This window comes from Diadema antillarum, unplaced genomic scaffold (assembly GCF_040938485.1).
Source record: "Diadema antillarum isolate AM-2024a unplaced genomic scaffold, OU_Dant_1.0 seq00000580_RagTag, whole genome shotgun sequence".
NCBI classification, from domain to species: Eukaryota; Metazoa; Echinodermata; class Echinoidea; order Diadematoida; family Diadematidae; genus Diadema; species Diadema antillarum.
Window position 1 is genome coordinate 220,345 of NW_027271514.1, and position 24,067 is coordinate 244,411.

A 24,067-nucleotide genomic window follows, 5' to 3' on the forward strand; every position below is an offset into this window, starting at 1 on the left:
GCTAGGGAAAGGGGAACAGATGGGGAGAGTGTGGGAGGTAGTACCCCCCCCCCCCCCCCAAGCAAGAGAGATTTTAGATTTTCAGAATTGAAATGTAACTGTCTGCTACACATTTTGAGAGAAATATTGTGACAATTCATCTTCCTGTATTGAGCTGCTCCACATTCACACAGTCATATACACGCAAATTTATTTTCCTTTTTTACTCGCCTTCCAAATCTTGGGGGATGGGGGGTGAGGGCAACCATCTCGTTTGCCCACCCCCCCCCCCCCCTCCACCTTTCTACGCCGATGGTACCTTCTATACTTAATCAGGGACGTGATGTCACCTCCCTGACTTAATTTTGTGGAAGTAAATGAATAACATTTAATGGCAAGGCGTTTATACCTCTCTCGTATTGTTTTTACACTTTCCGCTTTCTGCACATTGTTGGCTCCCGGATCAAGATACCACCTCGTTGCAAACGCATGTGAACATGTTGTGTACAATGTACTGTTGTCAACGCAGCGCACTTATGGTGGACTCGGCTCAAATTGCCAGTAAAGCAACGATTAGGTAGCCGGGGAAGAAAGTTTTTGGGAGGAAAATATGAAATCGATTAAAATGATTGTTAACTGTTGACTTGTAGAAATAAAGTTTAAACTCATAAATCCCTCAATAATATGTGACAGTGCACCTCAAAACGAACATAAAGTCGCACACACTGATTTTGCGTGAGGACTGAAAATAAGTGAAATGGGTCAACCTAGCCGATCTTGACTTTTTCATATTTTCTGAAAGAGTGGGTCTTCTTTTACATTATGCTAAAATTTGGTAGCATAAAACGGGCAGGAAAGTGTGTTTTTTTAGCAGTTTATCTCGAACATTTTTGGTAGAATACTGTGATCAGGTGTGTCTTTAGAATCCCTTTTTCCTTTCTGAAAAACCTTGTCCACACTCTTCACTTTCAACTCTAATAACTTTTGAAGGGATAGAGCTACTGCTTTGAAAGTTGGCATTAAGTATGGACAGAATGTGTTAATGAGGCATGCTTAATTTCAGTTTAATCTGATAATCCCTTCATTGTTGTTACTCTGGTGGTTTACTTCCTGTTTTTTGTCCCATTCATCGCACAGCCATCACGGTTTGGTAAAGATTAAGCGCTTGAATAGACACTGTACTTCAGAGCCTCTTTTCTCAGTTCACACTTTTCCTGAGTTTGTGCATTCTTTCCAATATTTAGATAGGTTAGGAGAGTCCATTTGATTTGAGTTATACATCATTTTAAAGCTTAAAGTCTGCTCTTTCAGAATATGGTCTTAACTTAAAATTCATGTCTGGCGACTTTTTGTTTGTTTTGAGGTGCAGAGTCACATATGTGTCAGTTTGTTTTTCTATCTGATGATCACAGAGAGTTTGCACAAACATTTTGTATGACATTATTTTTTTTTCGCGTACCCCCTTGCGGGCACTGGTGATTTGAATCTCGTCAAAGCGTTTTAAATGTGTTAGTATAATCTGTTCCTCGAAATTAAAACCTCGCTCAAGGATTGTGATGCAGCTGTATAGTGATATCATCATCAAAATATGACCGTCAGAACCAGAGCTCTCTCTCCAGTCTCTTTATTTTATCATTTTGAGGGGGAAAATGATTACAAAGTATCAAAAAATATATATCATAATACAAATCCGTCTGTTCTGTTCTCTCTTTTTCCCCCGAATACGTTTAAATTCACAATAAATTAAAGCTCTCGAAAGTTGTATACTCTGAAATTGTTATCAACCACCAAAGACGGAGTCGAAGGTCTCAAAATGAACGACGGAAGATAATGTTGCTATGTATACCCATCAATGTCATCAGTGCTATTAGGCAAATTAATTGAAAAGTCGAATAGCAATAAGCGAATTTATCTATCGAGGAGAGACAACCAACGAATGAATCGCTGTGGCACTTGCTCACTCCAAGAAAAACATCATAGTCATTACCATCAGCACTGCAATGTTCATTCCTCATTAGAATAAAGCAGCACAGATGACCTGAGAAAGCACAGCTTATGGCAGAAAGTACCACGCTATCTACAGGGGACCCAATCACCGTAGAAATGCAGAATGCCCTATTGATATTGTAAATTACAAAATGGGCTTTAGAATCTCTGTTATTTGATTGGTCAAATGTCATGCGTTGAGTGTTTTTTTACTGATCCACACTGAGCCATGCGTCTGGTAAAATCCGAACGCTTGCTCTGGCTCAAGTCTTGAATAGTGTTGTAGGTGTTCCGGGCGCATGATAGGGAAAATGGTTGTATTTCATGAATTTATGGGCCCACTTTATAACACAAATTATGCACAGGCCTATTTCGTGGATCAGTGAGAATTGGATGCCCTCGTTTAACTTTGGAACAGTCTAAAACCCACTCGCTGCGCTCGTGGGTTTAAACAGTTCCAAAGTTAATCTCGCGCATGCAATTCTCACCGAACCAGTCTGTCCTGTGCATAATTATTTTGTGTACTGATTCATATGGCACATCCCTGTTCGTGTTTTATGTGACTTTTCGGATGATAATGTAGTGATGCGTCATAATATGCATGGCTTTTCGGATGATCAGTACTTAGTTTGAGACATAGAGCCCAACACTTGGAAAGCGTTCATCCATTTAACTAAATGAATTAATTCACTTGTTCTATTACGATCGCCAAATATCAGGCTTGCAGTCAGGTGGATGTCCTGTCAAGCAAAAATTACAAGAATTACATGACTACAACACAGATGCTTATCTCAGTGAATTTAAAACCCAACATGCCTGTTGGTACGATTGACATATTGACCTTTACATCAAATGTAAAAAAAAAAACACACCTGTAACTCGAAGTAAGCAGACGTAGACAATGTCGAGCACAAATGCACAGGCACGCATATACAGAGTCTGTACAGTCACAATGGACCTTAAGGCCTTTTCATTAACTCCTCAACTTAATAACTTTGCTGTTGATATTATTATCACAGTTTGATATATGTATGTCTTATTAAATGAAAATGATGAATGAATGAATACATAAATAAATAATTAGCCTTCTCATTAACTCCTTAATTTTAGCTGTTTATATTATTGTCACATTTTAGTGTAGGCCTTATGTAGGTTTCATTAAGCGAAAACGAGGAATGAATGAATGAATGAACAATATAGATAAATAAATGAATATGAAATATATAGATTCATACATAAACAAATAAATAAATAAATGGTATTGGCGTAACTTTCAATACGTTGCATCGTCCCTTTCACGTTATAGAATAATTACACATAATTCATTGACCCGATAAGAAGTCTACACCTGCTATTTTATCTGAACATGCCAACTTTAAATCAATCCTGCTACCCTGTCCATTAGTTGCCTCAATTCCATTTAGAGTCTCCATTCCCGTAAATGATAAAGGTCTCTGGCAACCTTCTGATCTTTTTGATCTGCCCCCTATTAGATTAGACTACCTATCGGTCGCTAAAGATAACCTGTATTTTACTTTTCTGTTGAAAATCGAAGAAACCTGCCGCACTTTACCAAATACATGCCAACCATATAAAACTTTTAATGAAAAAAATCCAGATACAAATATACTGTCTTGAATTACAAGAGGCATTTGTCGTGGATTAAAATAACAAAACATGAACTCTTCGGTATCCTGTAGTATTCTACAGTGCCAAGATTTTACTGCATTCACCTTACAGAATCTTAGTTTCCGCCCTCTATCTAGAAGCTGTTATGGACATGACTTTGAGATGGCTTACTTCGACGTAACCATCAAAGAAGCACACAAAGTTCATTCGCGTACGCGATGAACGAACCAACAGCTTTCAGTCATTTCCCAAATACTGTAACTGGGAAAGATGGATGGGGGCGCCGTGACATACAGCGGCATTGATACGATTACTGCTATAACGGAATTGAAACGGTCAGCTCTACACTGAAAATCCAGTATGATATAGGGAAGTAGTCTTACACAGTACGTGTATAGTGGAGTTTCTTTAGTGGAGTTTCTTTTCACGGTGATCCTATAGGACAGCGTAAATTGCTTGTACGTTCACTTATTTTTTTTTTCCTACCGCTTCCCCTTTATCGATTTATATGTTTTTCTCTCTCTCCCTCTCTCTCCCTCTCTCATCCCTCCCTCTCTCTGCTATTTATGTCTTTGCACCGTATTGATATTATTTCAAGCAAGATGTTTATGATGACACTTTGCATTAGTCTATAAATATAAAGTGAACATTCTTCTCTTGAATCTTGTCTAGTAATCTTTGGGGATTTATTTTGTATTTTTTAGTGTAGGTTTATGTATCTGCTGAGAAAGAAGAGAGACACTGAGAAAAAAAAAATCGTTTTTTTTTATGTACATTTATATTCATCTGTTTCCACATACATAAAGATTTTTTAATGCCATTTCGTTACACCTCTTTTCACTTCAGATTTGGCTCCACTTTATAACACTTTTTATCTCTCTATCTCTCGTGTATATCAACAACAGTCTTTCTGAAAGTATATTGGGCATACTAGCAAATGCCCAAAAACCCCACACTTTATTGAATGCACTAATAGACATAAACGTACAGATAAGGACACAGGGGTTAGTCTTCATGTTTGAAACAGGAGCTCTTCTCTGTTCTCAAGACGTAAGATCTTACGCAAACTTTACACCTACTTTAAACATCGTCTAGTTGAGAACAAACAGCGTAAGGAAACTTAATGGTATGACATGTTTCTGACTTACTTTAATATACAAGTAATTATAGAGCCCAGGACACGTTGTGATCCAGTCTGACAAAAATGAGGTAACTAAAAATCCGTTTATAACGCTTGCAGAGTCCAAAATTGAAAGACACTCATGACAATGTAATAAGAACATCGACGCGATGCAATGAGAATTCGGAACTCCGTTTAAAGAAAGTGGCGAAACAAAAAAAAAAACAGAATAAGTTATTGTGTATTTCAGGTTCTAAGTTTTTCTTTTCAGCCGTTATGCGTTTTTTCCATCAGAGTAATTTTGCACCATAACTATTCATGACCTAGCCGACATATAGATTTTTATTGCAGAAGTGGTTCTGATAAATTAAATGTTCCCCTGTATCTGACGTCATCTAGAAATGAAGGTTCATTGACCCTTTTTCTCATCTCTAACTCTGCCCCTAAAGAGTGATGGGCAGAAATTGTTGGCCGGTCACTCGTAGTAGGTGGGCCCTCTGGGCCGATTGTCCAGCACAGTGGAATAAAAAAGAACGTACCATATACCCAACTTATTACCATGACAAGCATCAGAAAGATACCGAGTTGCACGTAACTCAGCACGGTAGCGGGCAGCATGCACGCACCGGCGGCGAACGTGGTAAGAGCTGCCATTGTTATGGCGGCACTGAGGGTCTGAATCGCAAATAACGATCGCGACTGGCGATCCGACGCCGGAGCCTGACGATAAGACACCCCGAAATGGATTGTGAAGTCGACGGAGAGGCCGACGGTGAGGGCAAGAATAATGGACTCAAATATATTTAGCTCCCATCCAAGCAGAACGACAGAGGCAATGACAACGGAGACTGCACAGGTAATTGAAATTATAGCATAGAGCGTGACCAAGATATTGCGGATAGCCACAAATAGAACGCAGCTGGCTACAGCCAGAGACACGCCAACTGAGCGCGGAGTTCCAACGGCGAGACTCCGCTGAAGATCAAAAAAGTACAGCTGCTTCTTCCCAAAGCTTATGAACCATCCCCGGCTTAGTCCCGATGGAGCAGCCTTGAGCCTGTTTTCTACCCAACTGTTTACATCTTTCCAAAACTTGTCCATAGCTGCAAAGTCCTGCGACTCTCTGACATTAGTTTTGAGATAGAAATTCATGGCGACGATGTCGTTATCTGAGTTGAATCTCAGGCCTGGTCTATTGTATTCGCAAGGATATACTTGGCAGCCCAGTTCGTAGAGAGTTATTGCACACTGGTGAAATAAAGAGGGTTCGTAAGGAAATGAAGACTGAAGACAACATGGTGATATATCGGCTCCCGTAAGAGGATTCATACATGGTCCCTCCATAAAACTCCTGAATAAGTCGACAAAGCACACTTCCTCGTCGGGAGACGTAGTATCGTCATGAAATGACGAGTTTCGAAAATCTGCGCAGAATTGGTACAGCCACTCTTGCGCCTCCGCTGTGGTAGGATCGAATTCGTCGTCCATGACAGTAGAACCCTTGGAGTCAGGATCCCAATGATTCCCGTTGTCAAGGGGCTTGATACCCCAGGTAATCATTGCCGGCATCAGGTCTGCCGCATCGCTCTCGAAGGCAAACATCTTCTCGTATACCTGGTCGTATTGCTCAAGGATGTGACTCATGCGGAAGACTTGAAACTCGGACTGTGAGGGAAGACGCATCCTTGGGGTAATGAAGACGACACAAAACCCCGCCAATCCCAAACCTAACAAGACAGCGATCCACACAACGTGTAGTTTTTCAATGGCTGCTGGCAGGTAGAACTCAAAGAAATTACAGCAAGCTTTTGATAGGTTTTGATAGCACCAGTCACAGGCATAACAAATTGTCCGACCCTTAGACGAGGTGATGGAACTTTCCTTCTCGTGCAGGAAATACTTTTCATGTATCATTACTGAAGCCGGGATCCACGTGACGGTGAAGACAAAATTGACCAAAATGGTGCTCCCTGCGTAGACGGAGAAGCAGCGGACGCTTGTAATCGAGCTGACGATGCCTGCGAAGAGCGCAGCCGATGTCGTAAAGCTCGTCACGAACATGGGCGTGGCAGAATGGCTCAGAGTCTCGCGAAGTATGTCGACGAGATTTTCTCGCGGATTCGGCGTCGCTCGCTTAGAAATCCGCCAGATGTCGACGTAGATGAAGCAGTCGTCCGCTCCGATTCCAACAATGAGCACTGACGTAAGTACGTTGACGTAGGGGGCGAAAGTCACCCTGAATACAGTGTGGTAGAGAAAATGAGCAACCGCCATTGACATGAACATACTCAGGATCGTCATTATAGTGACAAAGAAGGAACCTACATACACCCAAATAATCACGACCACAGCAGCACATCCAAAGCCAATGTAAAGTGAGTCTGATAAAATGTAATCTATAAACAGATCTATTTTAAATCCTGCTCCGATTGCCACTATTCTGATGTCATCGTCATATAAGGAAGGACTGTGCATATGCTCGTCATAAAATTTGCGCGTTTGATTGTTAGAATATTCTAGAGGTGGTAAGGTCATCAGGACAGGTAGGTGAAAGCCACCATGTAGAACCGACGTAACAAACTCGGAAGGCGTGAGAAAATGAAATATTGTGCTAATAGCTGTCGTATGATTGGAACAGGTTTCCGACACATTTCTGCAATCATTGTAGTCTTGCAAGCATCCAGCCATGTACTCCTCCGCACATTCTCGGAGTAGCCTCTTCACAACATTGACGTCATCTTCGTCGATATCCGCGCACGATGCCTTCCCGCTGACGCTTGCAACGAGGTGTCCCAAAGACCACGTTGGACAGCATGTCTCATTCGCATCGCGGAATGCGCATATCTCCTCGTAGCTCGGCTGAATGCGAAACGTCTGCTGGTCGTGGCGACACGCCGCTTTCATGGCGCTCGCGATGAACATATCGCTATCTTCTGAAGTACGGTAGACAATGCGCAGACGATCTGCAACTGAATGGAACGAATAAAAGAAGAGTGATAGGAATGAAACGAAGTCCCTGTCATTTAAACACAGAGAATAAAATTAGTTGAGTTGATTTGATTTGATTGGAATGTCATTGGCTGTCAGTCTGTAATGAAAGTAAGATATGCACGTATTAGATTCGGCTGTTACATCGCTATATCAAACATAAAAAAAGAAGGCAAATTTACGAATCACTGTGCTAATTCCATGGTGTACTTCTTTCATCTTCCGGGACACACTATGAGTTTAGTCGCAAACGATGAAGACTCTCAATGTAATGGCGCCATTGCATAAATACTAAATATGAACTGATTGATATTTCCGTATATGATCTCCAAGTGTTGTGTCTAGGATCAAGTATTCAAAAAGATTTCTTTGACTATTGCTCTTTGTGAATGCACACCCATTTGGTCTGCAAAAACAACAAGGCTGTACTCCCCGCTGTTTGCTTACGACTTATTTTCTCTTGCAGCGAATTATTAAAGGGGATGGCTAGTAACCGATCAGTGGGAATCAGTGGGAATGCTGGGGATGATTGTTCCAATCCTTGTGGGATTCATTTAAGAGTACATTATATATCTATTCTTGAGTGAAAATTATTTGCTTCAGAATGGTCTCATATTCAAGTAATGTGCAGGTTAATGTTTCCAGGTAAGCGTCCCTGGTCAGTGACGGGGCATTAATCTGCACATTACTTGAATATGAGACCGTTCTGAAGCAAATAATTTTCACACAACAGTAGATATATAATGTACTCTTAAATGAATCCCACAAGGATTGGAACAATCATCCCTCAGCATTCCCACTGATTCCCACTGATCGGTTACTAGCCATCCCCTTTAAGATGCATATGGTCTGGTATTCCTATCAATATCCTCTTTCGACCTGAAATAAATAGTTGCAAGACTGCTGATTGTATCATCATCTCAATGCTTGACCAGTACTTCTTTTTTTCACCTGATTACATTCCTTCGTTCTTCTTTTGTCTTCTTTTCACTTCAACAATGCGCACGAATGTTCCATCAAGCCTAAATATTGAGTACTTTTCCAAGGTCTAGGAAATTGATGAACCGATCTGCCGTTTTATTTTAACGTGAAAATTTGCTCTAATTTCAATTTAAATCGACCATAACTACAGGTAATAGATATGTTATTCAGTATCAAGACATACACAAATAAATGAGAGAATTAAACAAAGTATCAGTGAAAAAAAAACGCGACTGAGTAGATTAATGATAACTTAAGGCTATTATGACGGAGGAGATAGCTAACTTGGAATGACTGTGGTGTGTTGAGTAGACTTTATTCTTAAACAAAGATAGAGGGATGCAAGAGTTTGGTTGCAAAACTTACGCCTTGATCCGCAACCTGGCTCGTCATATTCCACATCACGCAGATGGACATCACGCAGACTGGCGGACTTCCTGCGTCTGATGGAAGCCGATTGTCCAATCGGGGTTGGTCCCGTTTCGCCGATTGGCGCCGATGGATATGGGGAGTACAGCTCCGTCGGTTCAATGAATCGCTCGTAGGCCATCAAACGCCCACTCAGGACAGTGCCCCTGGCTTGGAAACCCTGATTGAGGATAACAAGTAAAAGTTTATTTTATTATGTAGCACGACACGCTTGGCACTACAATGTCTATTTATCAAATTACGTAAGTAGTGTTTCAGTTCAAACTGCCCGAACGAAATTTGAAATTTTCGTGCCATGATAGTCATTTTTTTTTTTTCACATTAAGATGATCGTTCGACTAATACCTAATTTCGGCACATTCCTGTACTAGTTTTTCTCTCTCCTGCTTTTTAATCTTGGTTTGTTTCTGTCCTTCTGCTAATGAAGATGATTTTTATTATTCTTCTCTCTTCCTGACACACGAAGCTGCTGACATCCTAACCTTCCCATAAGTGAAATTCTACACCTTATTCAATTTGACTATTATGATTTGAGTCAATGCAAGAACAGAATGGCAGCTCTTTTATCAAAGTCGGACCGAAAGTCAAATTTTCGTCAAATTTTCTATCTGTTTGTAAATATCTGTAAATAAATTGTATTGTAATGTAAACAGCACCAGTCTGCAAGAATCTTCAGTCTATTGAAGGAGGCAGACTTAATCAGAAGAAGAAGAAGAAAGTAAGACAGTCAAGATATTTAGAAGTGCTTCCATATTCATGCTTTTACTAAACAGTGCATGATAATAGTCGCCATGGTATATACAAAGTAACTTGGTAACGACGTCATCAACGCGCAATTTTCCCATTGGTCTTTACAAGAAAATGATCCTGAAAATATAGTTTTCGGTCGATAATTCAACAACTGTAACCTCACCCCTGAAATTTATCATTGCTATCTTATTTGCGACACGTTCAATCATTCATACACTGCAAATACATAAATAATCGATGTTTTATTTCTTGGGGATTTCTTCATATCATATCAAGAAAAGCAATTGAGTGAAGTTTTTGTACAGGTCAGCTGGAGATTTTCAAAAATATGACATGACCTCATGTAATTTGCATAAATTCTGCCCCTCCTACTTTTATACATCACAACTTTGTAAAAACGTGTGACACTTTTAGAAATAACCTTCTCGAGACCAATGAGCCTGACGTGCAATTGAATCTTAGTCACCTTACTAGTCCAACCTCCTACGCCTAATTCATTAGATCTCAGAAAATGCTGACATCACATTATGAGCATTATCATACTATGCGAACGAATGCACAGACAAGAGAAGCACATCTTGGGAGAAAATAGCGAAACGGTCAATCGCGATACAAGGTCAACAGACTATTGATACTCAGGATCCAACAAATTATCACCCTTCACAAAATTCTTTTTCAATATATCTAGATATACGCCATAATGGTTCGATCTGCATCCTTGCAATTTGTCTCTATCAGGCCATTTGCATATACACAATCCTCCTCTGTCGAGTACTATTAGCTCAGGAGAGAGAATAACAGTCAGAGCCTTTACCTTTGATGGATCTTCCAGCGACAACAGAGGATTTGTGAGGAAACTTGCGACACCGGCGGCAACGACAAGAGCGAAAATTACAAAGATGACCACCGATGGAAACTCAACCAAGAGATGCAAATAACTGTGAAGATAACAAGATGAGAGTAACAAGAACTACTTGTCTGTGACAAGTGGGATCGGAGGGGCGGGCATACACTTGGGTACTGCGAAGCTCGATTCGTGTAATACTTTGAATAATCAGTTGTTAGTTAGAGGTAAGTAGATTATCATAATAAAGAGTCACAAAATCGATTGTAGAAATACCGGAGTGCTGTGCCCAAGATTATAGATATCGTTGTGTGTCGCCATTATTATGTCACTGTTGTGCGTTGTTGTTGCTTTTTTAAACGGATTTCATATGATATCTAACGAAATGACATTAATTTGCATTTAACAATTCAAACAATTTAAACAATTCCTTGACCACAACAGAGCAGATTTCTGTACGACCTTTATACACTTCAGGCTGTAATATTGAAAGATAAAGAAGAGAGGCATATAGTAATACATGCTTTAGATACAGGAACTACTGCAAAGATTACATTGGCTACATTTTGTGTTTTACAAAGGGGGTTAACGTTTGAGTCAGAGATGCATAGGAGAGCTTTTTCCCTTCATATAAGGAATTATGTTATCCTGTGCAATATTCTTAACGTAGCCTTATTAGCGATTAACAGATTACAGTAGCTGTAATAATAGATTTGAATCGTTTCAACTAAAAATTAATACTGAGGGATAAATTTTCCCTCTTGATAACTCCGCCCTAGTTTGTATGCGTTCACCTTCATTTTGAAAACAACATAACTTATGTTTCATGCTTTTTTTCTGTCGAGGCATTGCGAACTGAGAGTTTTAACGATTGACAGCAGGTGAGGTACTTACGCAGAAGCGATGCCGCAGGTGCATCGGCGTCGCTTGCATCGGGCGACATCATCGCCATCGACGTCGTTCACCGTCTCATCCTGGTTGATGGCAAGAAACACAGATATGACGCTATATGTGACTGAATTGAAATCTACAGGTATTGCAGAAGCCCTGCATATAAAATTACAGCTGACAGTATACATTTGCGTGATTAACCCTCGCGGTATACGGCTTAAATATCACCTTCCATTTATGCAATCTAAGAACATTAGGTTCAACTTATAGGTTGAAGATAGAGAAGATAAGTTTAAGATAAGTTAACTTTAACTTTCAAGTTGAACCTATTTTTCTACCGTGTATAGCAAACTTTTCTGACCTTCAAGTGATTATTACATCAGGAATGTATTATTTTTCTCTCTTCATGTTCAAGACATGGTCTGTCGCTGCAAGCTACACTGTAAAAACATCGGTGTTACATTTAACACCATGGGTGTTAAATCTAACACCGATCAAACTTCAATAGAGGACCACACCCACAGGTGTAGAAAATGCACTGTGATGGTGTTGAAAAGTGTTCACCTGACACTTCGTGGTGTTAATTTGACACTGTACTTGGTGTTATTTTGACACTGTACTGGTGTTAATTCAAAAATGACACCACATGGTGTTGATTTGATATTTGTTGGTGTTAATGTGAATGGTTTAACACCCGTCCAGCTTCAATAAGAGACCACATCAGCTGGTGTTACTGTGGTGTAAATTTATTTGCACATTTTTTTCAAAAATCTAGTATTTTAATGTAAAATTCTTGATCGTCTTGTTTAAATTAAAAATCAACAGGAAGTGCAGTTACTAAGAAACTCTTCAAAAAAAAAAAACCAGTTTTATATTTGGAAATGACACCCGGAGGTGTTAATTTAACACCATAAATGAGCACCGAAAATTTAACACCAGCTCGGTGTTCACTATCTAACACCGGACTTTTTGCAGTATATGTGTTGATTATAAACAGAGAAAAATGGACTGTGTGGGTTGGCCTTTGGAGGAGTGATCAAAATATTGGACAGGTTATCATGGGTATGGACCGTAAAAGATTAGAGGAAACCCTCAACACAAACCTGTAGTTGTGTAGACTGGCCTATTTATTTGACCACATTCACTGACAGATCTCATCCAGAGGACATTCAATGCTTCTATTATGATAACAGTCAAACTTGGAAAAAGTGCAGCTTCCCATCTGTCAGCACATTTAGGTATCCAATGCAAAGAAGAAGAGTTGATGAAGTACCCGTCTAAAGTTGGATTACTTTTTTTTATACGCTCTTTACATATTTCATTTTACATATATCTATGTGTATGTGTGTGTGTGTGTGTGTGTGTGTGTGTGTGTGTGTATTCATGATATATTTGCACATTATCTGCAGATGGCAATGATCGTATGGCGATGCTCATATCAATATTTACCTCTTTCGTTCACCTGGACTGAAAGAAAGGAACGATAAATCGATATCATATAATATCAGACCTTTATTTCCCGTATTTTTGTTTGAATCATTGTGTCATTCTCTTTAATATAGATGACACGAATATATTATTGTCTTCCCGGGGCACTTATGCAATATGTTACGGGTGGTATAGTTTATCATTTTGTTTGGCACGACGCTTTGAGAAAACACGAATCTGGTGAATTAACATTCATACGAAATATCAAGATCTTGAAAAGAAATCATTAATCTTATTGAGACGGTATGCAATATCATAGTTCAAGTTCACGAAAAAGAAGAAAAAAAACCATGGATCATTCTATTCATGTGAGTTCATTGTTGATCCTGCTGCGAGGAGAAGTCTAATTAAACTTGCGTACATGTATATGGTAATAGTTTATACCATATCTTTTTTTTTTTCCCTCAAAACGGTGTCATAATGTTTGTTTGCATATCCTTATCCACATCTTTACGTCGACAAAGATAAGAGACAGAGAAGAAAGAAAAAACATAATTGATTCGGTGACAGTTTTCTCGAAAGGTATGCCAGAGAAATCATTCGAAGAGGATATTCTTTACACCTCTGTGACATCATGAACACTGCGGCTAGAATCTCTCCGCTCTCCCAAAACTCTGAACAAAACTCAGTAACCAGTGAGAGCAAAGTCAATGAAGCACACTGGCGTAAAAAAAGAGAGCAGGTAGAACAATGGCATCGCCATTGATAAAGCTCCGTCGGGCTACCGCTGGTATAAACTAGACCTCCTTTCACCAACCCGAATGGAGCGGAAACGGTTAAAAAGCAATGGCAAGCAAATACATTATTTCGCGTTTATACAAGCGTGTACGCATGCTGTGATGGTGTGTACAGTGTTTGGAAGAGTTTGTATGTGCTTACAAGAGTGTGCTTGCGAGCATGTGTGTGCATGTATGTATGCCTGTATATCTGTAGTAGGCCTATCATTGTATGTATTTACGATGTAAGTAGGCCTATATGAATGTATTTAACGTTGATATCAGGCAGTGACGTAGATTTATGTTGGCAGACAAAATTACTTACATCGCTATAGCAGGGCTCGACACTAACGGTGGCCCGGTGGCCCGGGGCCACCAAAAATGAAAGTCGGGCCACCAAATTTCAAAAAAGGGCAAATTTGGTGGCCCGCCTCGGGCCACCAAAATTTTTTGAAAAGTATGTCAATAACTTCGTAACTTTGTGCGCCGGAAATTAGCAGTTAAATTTGTTTAAAGGATGGATGAAAAGGACTGAATGAATGCCTGAGAGTGAGTGTTCCAAGTTTGTTGAAGTTTATTTATGAGTAGATATGTCCAACCTCTAATTCTTACTATCATAAATCTTAAATATTTGACTCATTTAAAAAAAAAACTTTTAATGTTTTTTATTGTGTTTTTTTTTTCGGGACACCAAATTTTTCTCTCGGGCCACCAAAAATTTGGAATTTAGGATTTTGGTGGCCCCATCGGGCCACCAAACAAAAAAGTTAGTGTCGAGCCATGGCTATAGGCAGGCATAATTATGGTTACAGCTATGTGTGTACATCTCTGATATGCATCATGCATGTTGATATCGCAAAGATTTGTGCATCAGGGTATTGTGAAACTATCGCCTCGGAACAGTTCATCAGGTCGTCAAGCATTATCTCTAATGTGTACAATATTTTTAATGTCCTAGAGACTTTTTCATATAACTTGTTGAAAATAATGTCACCGTGGCCTATATGGCGTATTGGCGTAATAATCATTATGTCGTCCTCTACAGTGCATAGGACGTGAATACCTTGAAACACAATCACGTTCGTCGGGAGAAATCAATTTTACATAATTACATTGATGGTGCAGATTGCATCGTGAATCACATAACCTGTTGATGAGCTGCAACTTGAATATTACAGCCTGAAGTAATGATATATTAAGCCAAGATAGCACCCACATCGGCTACATGAAATGACATCACGCGGGGTATCACATTCATTTTACAGAATGTGTGTTACTTTGTATAACTTACCTTATTTGACAGACGGTTATATTTCATGTCTGAGCTGTCGTATACTGCTGCATAGATGATGCATCAAGTCGGATATGGGTGAACGTTACAGGATCATGTCAGGTGGAGACATTCAAGAACTGCTGTCAGCACGCCACAGCCATGCAATCACACCGTGTCACACACATCAGCTTGCCATGTTATGAACTCCTCGTAGTATACCATCACCACGCCTGTGTGCTCAAGTAGAGCGTGTATCTCATTGAGCGTCTGTGGCAACAGTGGTGAGGGAGAAGGCCTATTTTTGCGAGGCTCCGAGCGAGCACAGACTGACGAAGGACAGACGTGGTGAAGGGCTATTGACAATGAGCAATTCGCCTTGTCTGCGATTGAATAGCCTACAGCGAGTATTGACGAGCTTCCTTCTGAGAGAAAGGGGGTTAGGGTCAGCTGGGCTTCATATAGGGGGCGAGGTGATGGAAAACGACTCCTTTCTAAATTGGAGAGGCATATCATTTGGTTGATGTATCAACACTTTTTGTGTCTTTACTTAATCAATCTGAAATAGATCCTAACAGGTTCTACACATTATTTCATTCCTCAAAATCAGTGGTATCTTCACGTCAAAGTTTTACGTTTAAGGAAAACGTTTTTTTTTTTTTTTCAGTGACAATGCACGATTACACAATCGCCGTTACAAATGAGCATTACAAATGTAATGTATTATTATCATTATTATGTTTTGTCCAAATCCTGTCTTACCCCAAAAATGCAGCCACTATTCCATGTCAAAAGAAAGGCGATCCGATTTGATAGTGCTTTGACTGCCATGTATTTTTGCTCTCCTGAACATTTGACATTTTTGAGATAGGTCATGTTGGTCTTGTCGAACGAGTGACGATGTATATGTAATATATATGTGTGTGTTACATGTATATGCACACACACGCACAAACACACACATACACACACACGCACAAACACACACATACACACACACACACACATACACACATATATATGTATATATATATATATATAGTATATATATATATATATATATATATTCATATACATATGTATACACATATATACAAAAACAAGGAGCAATTATTGCCGTCTCTTAGAAATACAACTTTCATATTTAATTTAAATTCTTGCTCGGATGATTTTCATGATAAAGACAAAAAAATAGATTTTAATTTTCAAATGAATTATAAACATGTATGGCCTTTATGGCCTATGTGGCACTGTACCCAATGATCTAATACATTCACTGTGGTTATATAATGATAATAATGTATCGCAAACATTCAGAATTTCATATTTGTCTTCCTACATTTTGTCCTTTGGGTACAAAATAAACATCTTACAAAATGGCAAAGTTTTGGAAAAGAAATATAAACTATTCACTTCCTTTCTCAAAATTGATTTCATTACGACTTACTGTAGTAAAAATCGAAACGTTGATTGATTCCTCTGCTTTGGTTCCAAGAGTATGTGAGATGTATTCATATGAGGCGTCACCATCTTTTTTTCAAGGGGAGGGGGGGGGGGGGAGGTGCGTTTGTATTTCTGGTTGCACTTCCGGGTTTCATCACCTAAGAGCCCGTATTAGCGAGCGGGGATGGTCTGGATGAGGGGGGGGGGGGCGATGTCCCACCTCCGAGACCATGAACATTTAGATTGTGCGCGCATATATGATAAGTAAGTTTTTAAATCATTTTTTTGTAAGGGTCTGACGGGGGTTGCGTTCACACCAACCACTTCTCCCCCTGGTGACGCCCATGACCTTATCTGCTTTCTGATAGAATGTTTGGTGTTTCGAAAGCACCTACTTCGTTTTATCAATAGCAACGAATAATATTTGAATAAACTTATAAAATGAAACAAGAAAAAAAAGTGATATGAAAGAAATATTAACTATTCTTTTAAGTTTGACTGGTCAAAATCCTGACATAGACGTTATTCTCGCTAAAAAATAAAATGTCTTCTGCATGCACATACATGTATACCCTTTAGGCAGGCACATAAAATCAAATGTTACTATATTCAACACAGAGACATGACAATCAAATTACAGAATACGTTAATTGCATACATGCAGCTGCATATATGTTTTACGTAAACGCAGGGACAATAAGTCTATTAGTCGATTTCTTGCATTAATATTATCATGAGAATGAAAGTATACAATGTGTATCTATCTTCCATACCAAATAGTGTATTTTGTAACACTATTTGTGATTGGTCATGCTCTATTCTAGTCAATATACACTCCAAAAGCATCATTAGCACTCGTGCAATTCTATTCTATCATGGCCTTAGGCTTTGGTGAAATAAAACTGCACTTGACATGCTTGAGTTAATAGTAGCCGGGTTCACACGTACACCAATTAGCGGGATACAAATCTCGAGATTTGCATCGCGATCGTCATCCCGAGTTTTTTGCACGTGTGGACAGAAAAAACCCGAAAATTAGCGGGATAAGCATCGCGATGCTAATCCCAAGAAATCTTGCGCTGGTTCCTCAATTAGCGGGATAATTGGCCCCGCGCTGGTACGTGTGAACGGTCGGGACTAGAATCTCGAGTTTTTATATCCCATCATGCAATGCGCACATCACAACAGCGAGGCCTCTGCGAAGAGGTCCTTCACCTCTTTGGAGCACAACAACAACAGCGCGCGAACCACACCACTGACGCGTAAAAGACAATGGACAAAGGTAAGTGCGCGCAGGCAGTGATAGAGAAGGGCGCAGTGTGACCCAGTTTCCAGGCTTTGCTGTTATCTCTATCGGCAATTAGCGGGATAATTCGGTACGTGTGGACGCTCGCCAAATTAGCGGGATACCGATCGCGATCGCTATCCCGCTAATTTGGTACGTGTGGACGCTCGCAAAAAAACTCGGGATGAGCATCGCGATCGTCATCCCGCTAATTTGTACGTGTGAACCCGGCTAATGTATTTGCCGAGCATAATTATACAGTGCATTCAAGATCATGTAATATTTATAAAATTTATATCATAATGCGCAGTGCTCTCAGCCATTTTTTTTTTTTACAGACATGATAAAAAAATTATACGCTACGTGCACTCAAAGGTCATTCATATTACAATGGAGTATACATTGTAATAAAAAGAAATAAACATTGACTCTTTATGATATCTCGTTTTCACTTGTAAGGCAAGGTTTATTCACAAATAGGTAACGAAATACTTCTACTGTATACATTCAATTTTGCATAAAGCATTTTTGTTTGGTCTTTCTAGCTAATGTCCCTCACCAGTGAAACTAAAAACTCTGCCAGTTTTTGAATTTTAAGAAGTGCGTAATATACAAGCAGTGTCCCAATGCAGTAGCAATGTGTCTGACTACAGGTAATGCACAACTTTTTTGAGTACAAGGCTTATTTATCAACCCGTTACTTGACATAATTGTAATATGTACCGTCAATATCCATCTCTCTACTCTGACCCCTTCCTCTCATTCCGCTCCCTTCCCCACCCCCCCCCCCCTCTAGCTTTTTCTCTTTTCCTGATTGCATGTACCTCAAGATAGCATACAGTATACTACCACAATAAATAAAATCAAATAACTTTCAAGAATTTTCGTTCAATAGTCATGTCGGTGAAATCATCTCTCCTGAATTTCTGATGATACATAACATAATGAACACACATCCACATTGCACTCTGTACGCATATAAACATTTGATTGCACAATAGAATACACTTGGAAAGCAATCAATAGATTATGCATAATTATGAGTGAATAAAAAAAATCATGTATATATATATATATACATTATATGAAGAGCTTGCTCCCGAAAGGTGCTAAATCCATTGAAAATGATGGATTCAGTGCCTTTTGGAAGCAAGCTCTTCATACAATTATATATACATATATATGAAGGATGGAACAGATTATATACCAAAATTATAAACCAATATTTTGCTTTCGTAAACACACTGTATGGACGTGCAACTCTTGAATTGTTGTTGTGTGTGTGTGTGTGTGTGTGTGTGTTGGTACTACAGCGTACATCACTGTTGTTCTTTACCGGAACTTTTGTATCATTCAAGTAAGAACAGACGTAGTCTCAAAATAATTGTATTGTATTGTATTGTATTGTATTTATTCAGACAAATCAAAAACAACATGTCTAGGGGTGCAAAAAAAGGTACGAATACCCATGCATGTCTGCACCCCTGGAGAACATCATCACAAAATTAAACAAATTAAAAATTATGATTGGAACATTGAAATACAAAAATCTAAATACATATAGGTACAAATATAATACAGTTATTGTAAAATGACAATGAAATCAAACTCTGGCCTTCTGAACAGCAATATATTGCACAAAAAATGGGTAACCAGGATAAAATGTAAATAAGTGATATCGCAAGAGAGGAATAATCATCTAAGACAACAAACCATATTGCAGGGTATACTAGCGGAATATTAAAACATGGACGAATACATTAAAAAAAAAAAAGTCTATATCATAGTATATGCACATTAATATTGCACCGGACAGAGTAAGGTTAAAATTCATCAAATGAGACTTATATGATATACATGATACATTGTAGGATGAATTCACATACATAAAAACTGTCTTAATAAATATTTAAAGCGAGAAAGAGATGTACTGGCTACAATGTTACTTGGCAATGAATTCCATTCTTGTGAAGTCTTGAGATAAAAAGAACATTTGAAATAATCAGTTCTTGCAAACGGGATATATACTTTCTTATTATGATCATTTCTACCAAATCTGTTCTCTCGTGTAATTCTTTGTTGTCCAGTATTCACTATATCATTTATCATTTTGTAAAACATTATAAGTCTGAAATACTTACGTCTTGTAATTAATTTCGAGAAATGTATCTTTTGCAACAACGTATCATAACCTGTTTCCCAGTCACGAAACAATAATCTAACAAACCTCTTCTGAACACGCTCAAGTATGTTAATGTGAGATAATCTGTATGGATCCCATGCAGCAGCACAATATTCTAAACATGGACGTATAAGAGAATTATATAAACTGATTAAAACATGTGAGGGACAATGTAAAAAATTCCTTTTTATGACACCAATAATTTTATTACATTTAACATACGTTTCATTACAATGATCGTTCCAGTTGAGTGTTTCATTGATAATTATTCCTAGATATTTTTCTGAATGAGTTATACTTAATTTCTTTTCACATAAAACATAATCATAATCATATTTTGTTCTTTTCCGTGACATTTTCATAATCTTACATTTATTAACATTAAAGTCAAGATGCCATGTCTTAGACCATATACCCAAAGCATCAAGATCTCCTTGTAAATCGTCACAGTCTTCAAGTGAATTAATACACCTATACAAAATGCAATCGTCTGCATAAAGACGAATATTGGAAGATATATCATTAGTAATATCATTTATGAAACATAAAAACAAAATCGGACCAAGGATGGTTCCCTGCGGGACACCAGACTTAACATCAACCCAGTCGGCACATTCCCCGTTGAGCACAACCCTCTGCTCTCTATGTTCTAGAAAATTCATGATCCATTTCAAATTGGAGTTTACTACACCGTACCTTTGTAATTTAATTTCTAAAAGACTGTGCGGAACACTATCAAACGCCTTGGCGAAATCTAAAAAGACGATATCCACTTGGGAGCCTGAGTCCATCGCACTTGACCAATCGTGAATAGCTTCGATCAATTGTGTCTCACATGAGCGCTTTTCACGGAAACCGTGCTGACCGTCACACAATATATTGTTCACTGACAGGTGATTAACAAGTCGACGACATACAATCTTTTCAAGTAATTTGCACACAATAGAAGTCATAGAAATTGGACGATAATTATTTGGGTCGTTTTTCTCACCTTTCTTAAATATAGGGCAAATGTTAGCTCTTCGCCAGTCAACGGGCAGCTTTCCCGAGGACAAAGATTCATTGAATAATTTACATAAGGAACTGGCTAATTGTTCAGACCCTTCTTTCAATATTTTTGCTGGCAAGCCGTCTGGTCCTTGGGATTTACTGACATCAATATTCTGTAATAATTTACGCACTTCAGCGACATCACAAACAATATTTTCCATGACTGGAACACAAGAAAACAAATCGTTCAGTCGGGGATGAGTAAACTGGGAATCATTGAATGTAAACTGAAACTGTGTATTTAAAATATGTGCAATCATTTTGTCATCTGTTACGTGAGTTCCGTTTACTACCAAAGATGATATCGTCTTTGTTCAATCTTCTTTGATTTAACAAACTTCCAAAATCTTTTCGGATTTTGCTTTATATCCTCACATAAGGTATTACACATATAATTCTTATATTTTTGTTTCAACAATTTCTTAGCTTCCCGTCTTATTTGTGAAAATTTTTCACGGTCATTCTTAGCGTTCGTTGTTTTAGCAATATCATATAACTTCTTACGTTTTTTAAGTATTTTCTTCACTTCTTTATCAATCCATGGTACGTAAGAACCAATAGTTACATTGCGTTTAGGTATATTTTTCTCAACTGCATCTAGTAGACTACTCTTCCATATTTTCCAATCGGACTCAATGTCATTACATGATTTACCGTGCATTTGCGATTGTAACAGATCATTTCTATAAGAATCAAAGTTAGCTCTTGAGTAAAGATAAATCATCCTACGATTCTGATTCATTATCTGTGTGTTACAAAGAATCTTAAAAACAATAGCATCATGATCACTTATACCTGAAATAATTTTCACATCACTTATCATAGTTGGATCAGTTGAAAATAACAAATCTAGTGTATTACTAGATGTTATTGTAATTCTGGTTGGTTCCGAGATGTGTTGATAAAAAGAATTCATTTCTATTATATGTAACATTTGATCAGTCAACTGAGAATTGTCCAAATCAGTAACAAACCCGTCTGACCACTTTAACTGTGGGAGATTAAAATCTCCTGTCAGAATAATTTGCTTATTTCTCTTACCATTTTCGGTTATATGTGACAGAGATTTTTCTAATTCATACATATTGATCATACAACTATTTGGTGGTCTGTAGAATACACCTAAAAACAACGATTTCTTATTTGGAGAAGACATTTCACACCAGAGTATTTCACAATTTGTTTCTAAATCTTGGCGATGCGTTACACATATCTCTTGCTTATGAGCAATAAGTACACCACCACCATGTCTATTTCTATCTTTCCTTAACACGCTGTAATTTTGTGGAAAAATCTCAGCTGATATAACGTCACACCCCAAGTGCGTCTCAGTACAAAACATAACATCGGGATTTTCAATTTCTATGATTGCCTGTAATTCTTCCATCTTATTAACAACACTTCTCACATTCAAAGATATACATTTCAAGGTTTGATCAACATTATATCTACACTTATCAGAACTAAAACATTTCATACTTTTATCTGTTCTGCCTGTCTCTCTGTCTTTACCCTCATGCCGTGCATAGCATGACCCATGAACAGTCTGACGGGCACTCTCTTCTTGGCCGACAATCTAGAATGGACAAAGTTTCGCTTTGTGTCCATATTGCATACATCGACTACACTGAAGTTGCATACCATGGCGACATGACTGCGACCTGTGATTGGGCTCTCCGCAATTTTGACAGCCGAGCGGGACTCCATGGTAGCTGGGATACAACTGAAGGGGTGGGGCACGGAGCACTGATGCGTACGATGGTCTGTCGAGAGCGTAACTGTAAGGGATGCGTTGGATGTCGGTATTTGTGCGCTTTTGGAGTGGCCGGGTGGGATGGTACACGCGAGACGTCGTGGGGTGGGGTGGCTGGTTGAGGTGATACATGTGATGGTTGGATGGGCCGTGGGGAGGAGGACCTTGGGGAGGCGGGTGGGAATCGAACTGTTGCTGTCGGAGGGGTAGGTTGGGTTGAGGATAGTATGGATGCGAGCTCGGTTGACTGGGAGGTCCGTTGCCGAGTGGGGGCGTGGTTGTTGCTGTGGCGAGATGGCGGCTGGGGGGTGGTTGACGATTTGGGGGCATCTGACGAGAAGTTGACGGATTTTGATGGAGACTTTGTTTATCTGTTCGTAGGGTTCCTGGAGGTGTCGGTGGTTCACTTGAGGGGGGTGCAGTTCGGGGTGCGGCTGATGCAGAAGCCTTGGGGATGTCCAACAGGGCATCAATGGCGTGCTGCACTTTACGTAACTCCATTGTTAGGTCGTCGACTCTTTGAGGCAGGCATTTGCATTTCATACAAAGAGGGCCAGAAGAGTCACGGGGAAGGGCGCACAGTTGACAAAGGCGATCTCTCGGCTGGTGAACTGAACTATTGTGAGACGACTGGTCGCTGGCAGTAGAAATGTCATTGTCCTTCTCAAGTACAATGCGGGTGCGGGTGAGGACAAAATGGCGGACTATAACCGGATTTAGCTCAGGGTATATCGCACCCAAGTCCTTTTCGATGAGGTTGTCCTCAAGGTCGGTGTCGGTCTCGATATTGAGAAGGCGTGATAGGCATATTATTTCCAGTGCCTTTCTGGTACTTTGGACAGTTACACCCTTTGGTAGTTTAAAGGAAAAGTTGCCAGATCCTGGTATCCCCTTGTACTTGTTTGATTTAGGGCCGGACACCATGGTTTCAGTTTACTGGAACGTAGAGTTTCAAGTTCGACACGGCACACACAGGTGGGACTAACGACCGACGAATGTGTGTGAACGGTATGTGAGTTAAACGAAATATGTACTTACTGTCGGTAACAATAACATCTCACTTGGTAATCCATTTCGTGGTTGAAGCAAAATTTCAAGGTCAGTGATATTCCCGGGAGGTCCACATTTAGAGAGTTTTCTGCTGGTGAGATGACAAGTCCGCTTTTCAGAGTTTTGACGCCTAGAAACTTGTTGAACACCTTAGACATTCTTGTCCGCCCGCGTGGAAGCAACAGTATATGAATTTGAAAGGGTTTTTTTTTCTTTCTCTCTACGTGCCAATT

The 24,067-nt window shown here is 39.2% G+C and overlaps 1 protein-coding gene across 1 annotated transcript; it reads right to left on the reverse strand.

Annotated features, from left to right (window-relative positions):
- Positions 1 to 5,056: 5,056 nt before the first annotated feature.
- On the reverse strand, positions 5,057 to 23,708 carry LOC139735449 (protein dispatched homolog 1-like). Its single transcript, XM_071646206.1, has 6 exons — positions 22,789 to 23,708; positions 22,544 to 22,754; positions 11,601 to 11,680; positions 10,677 to 10,800; positions 9,050 to 9,272; positions 5,057 to 7,683 (listed from the first exon to the last, which is right to left on the reverse strand). Exons 1-6 carry the CDS (start codon positions 23,706 to 23,708, stop codon positions 5,057 to 5,059), a joined length of 4,185 nt encoding a protein of 1,394 aa, XP_071502307.1.
- Between the last annotated feature and the right edge of the window lie 359 nt (positions 23,709 to 24,067).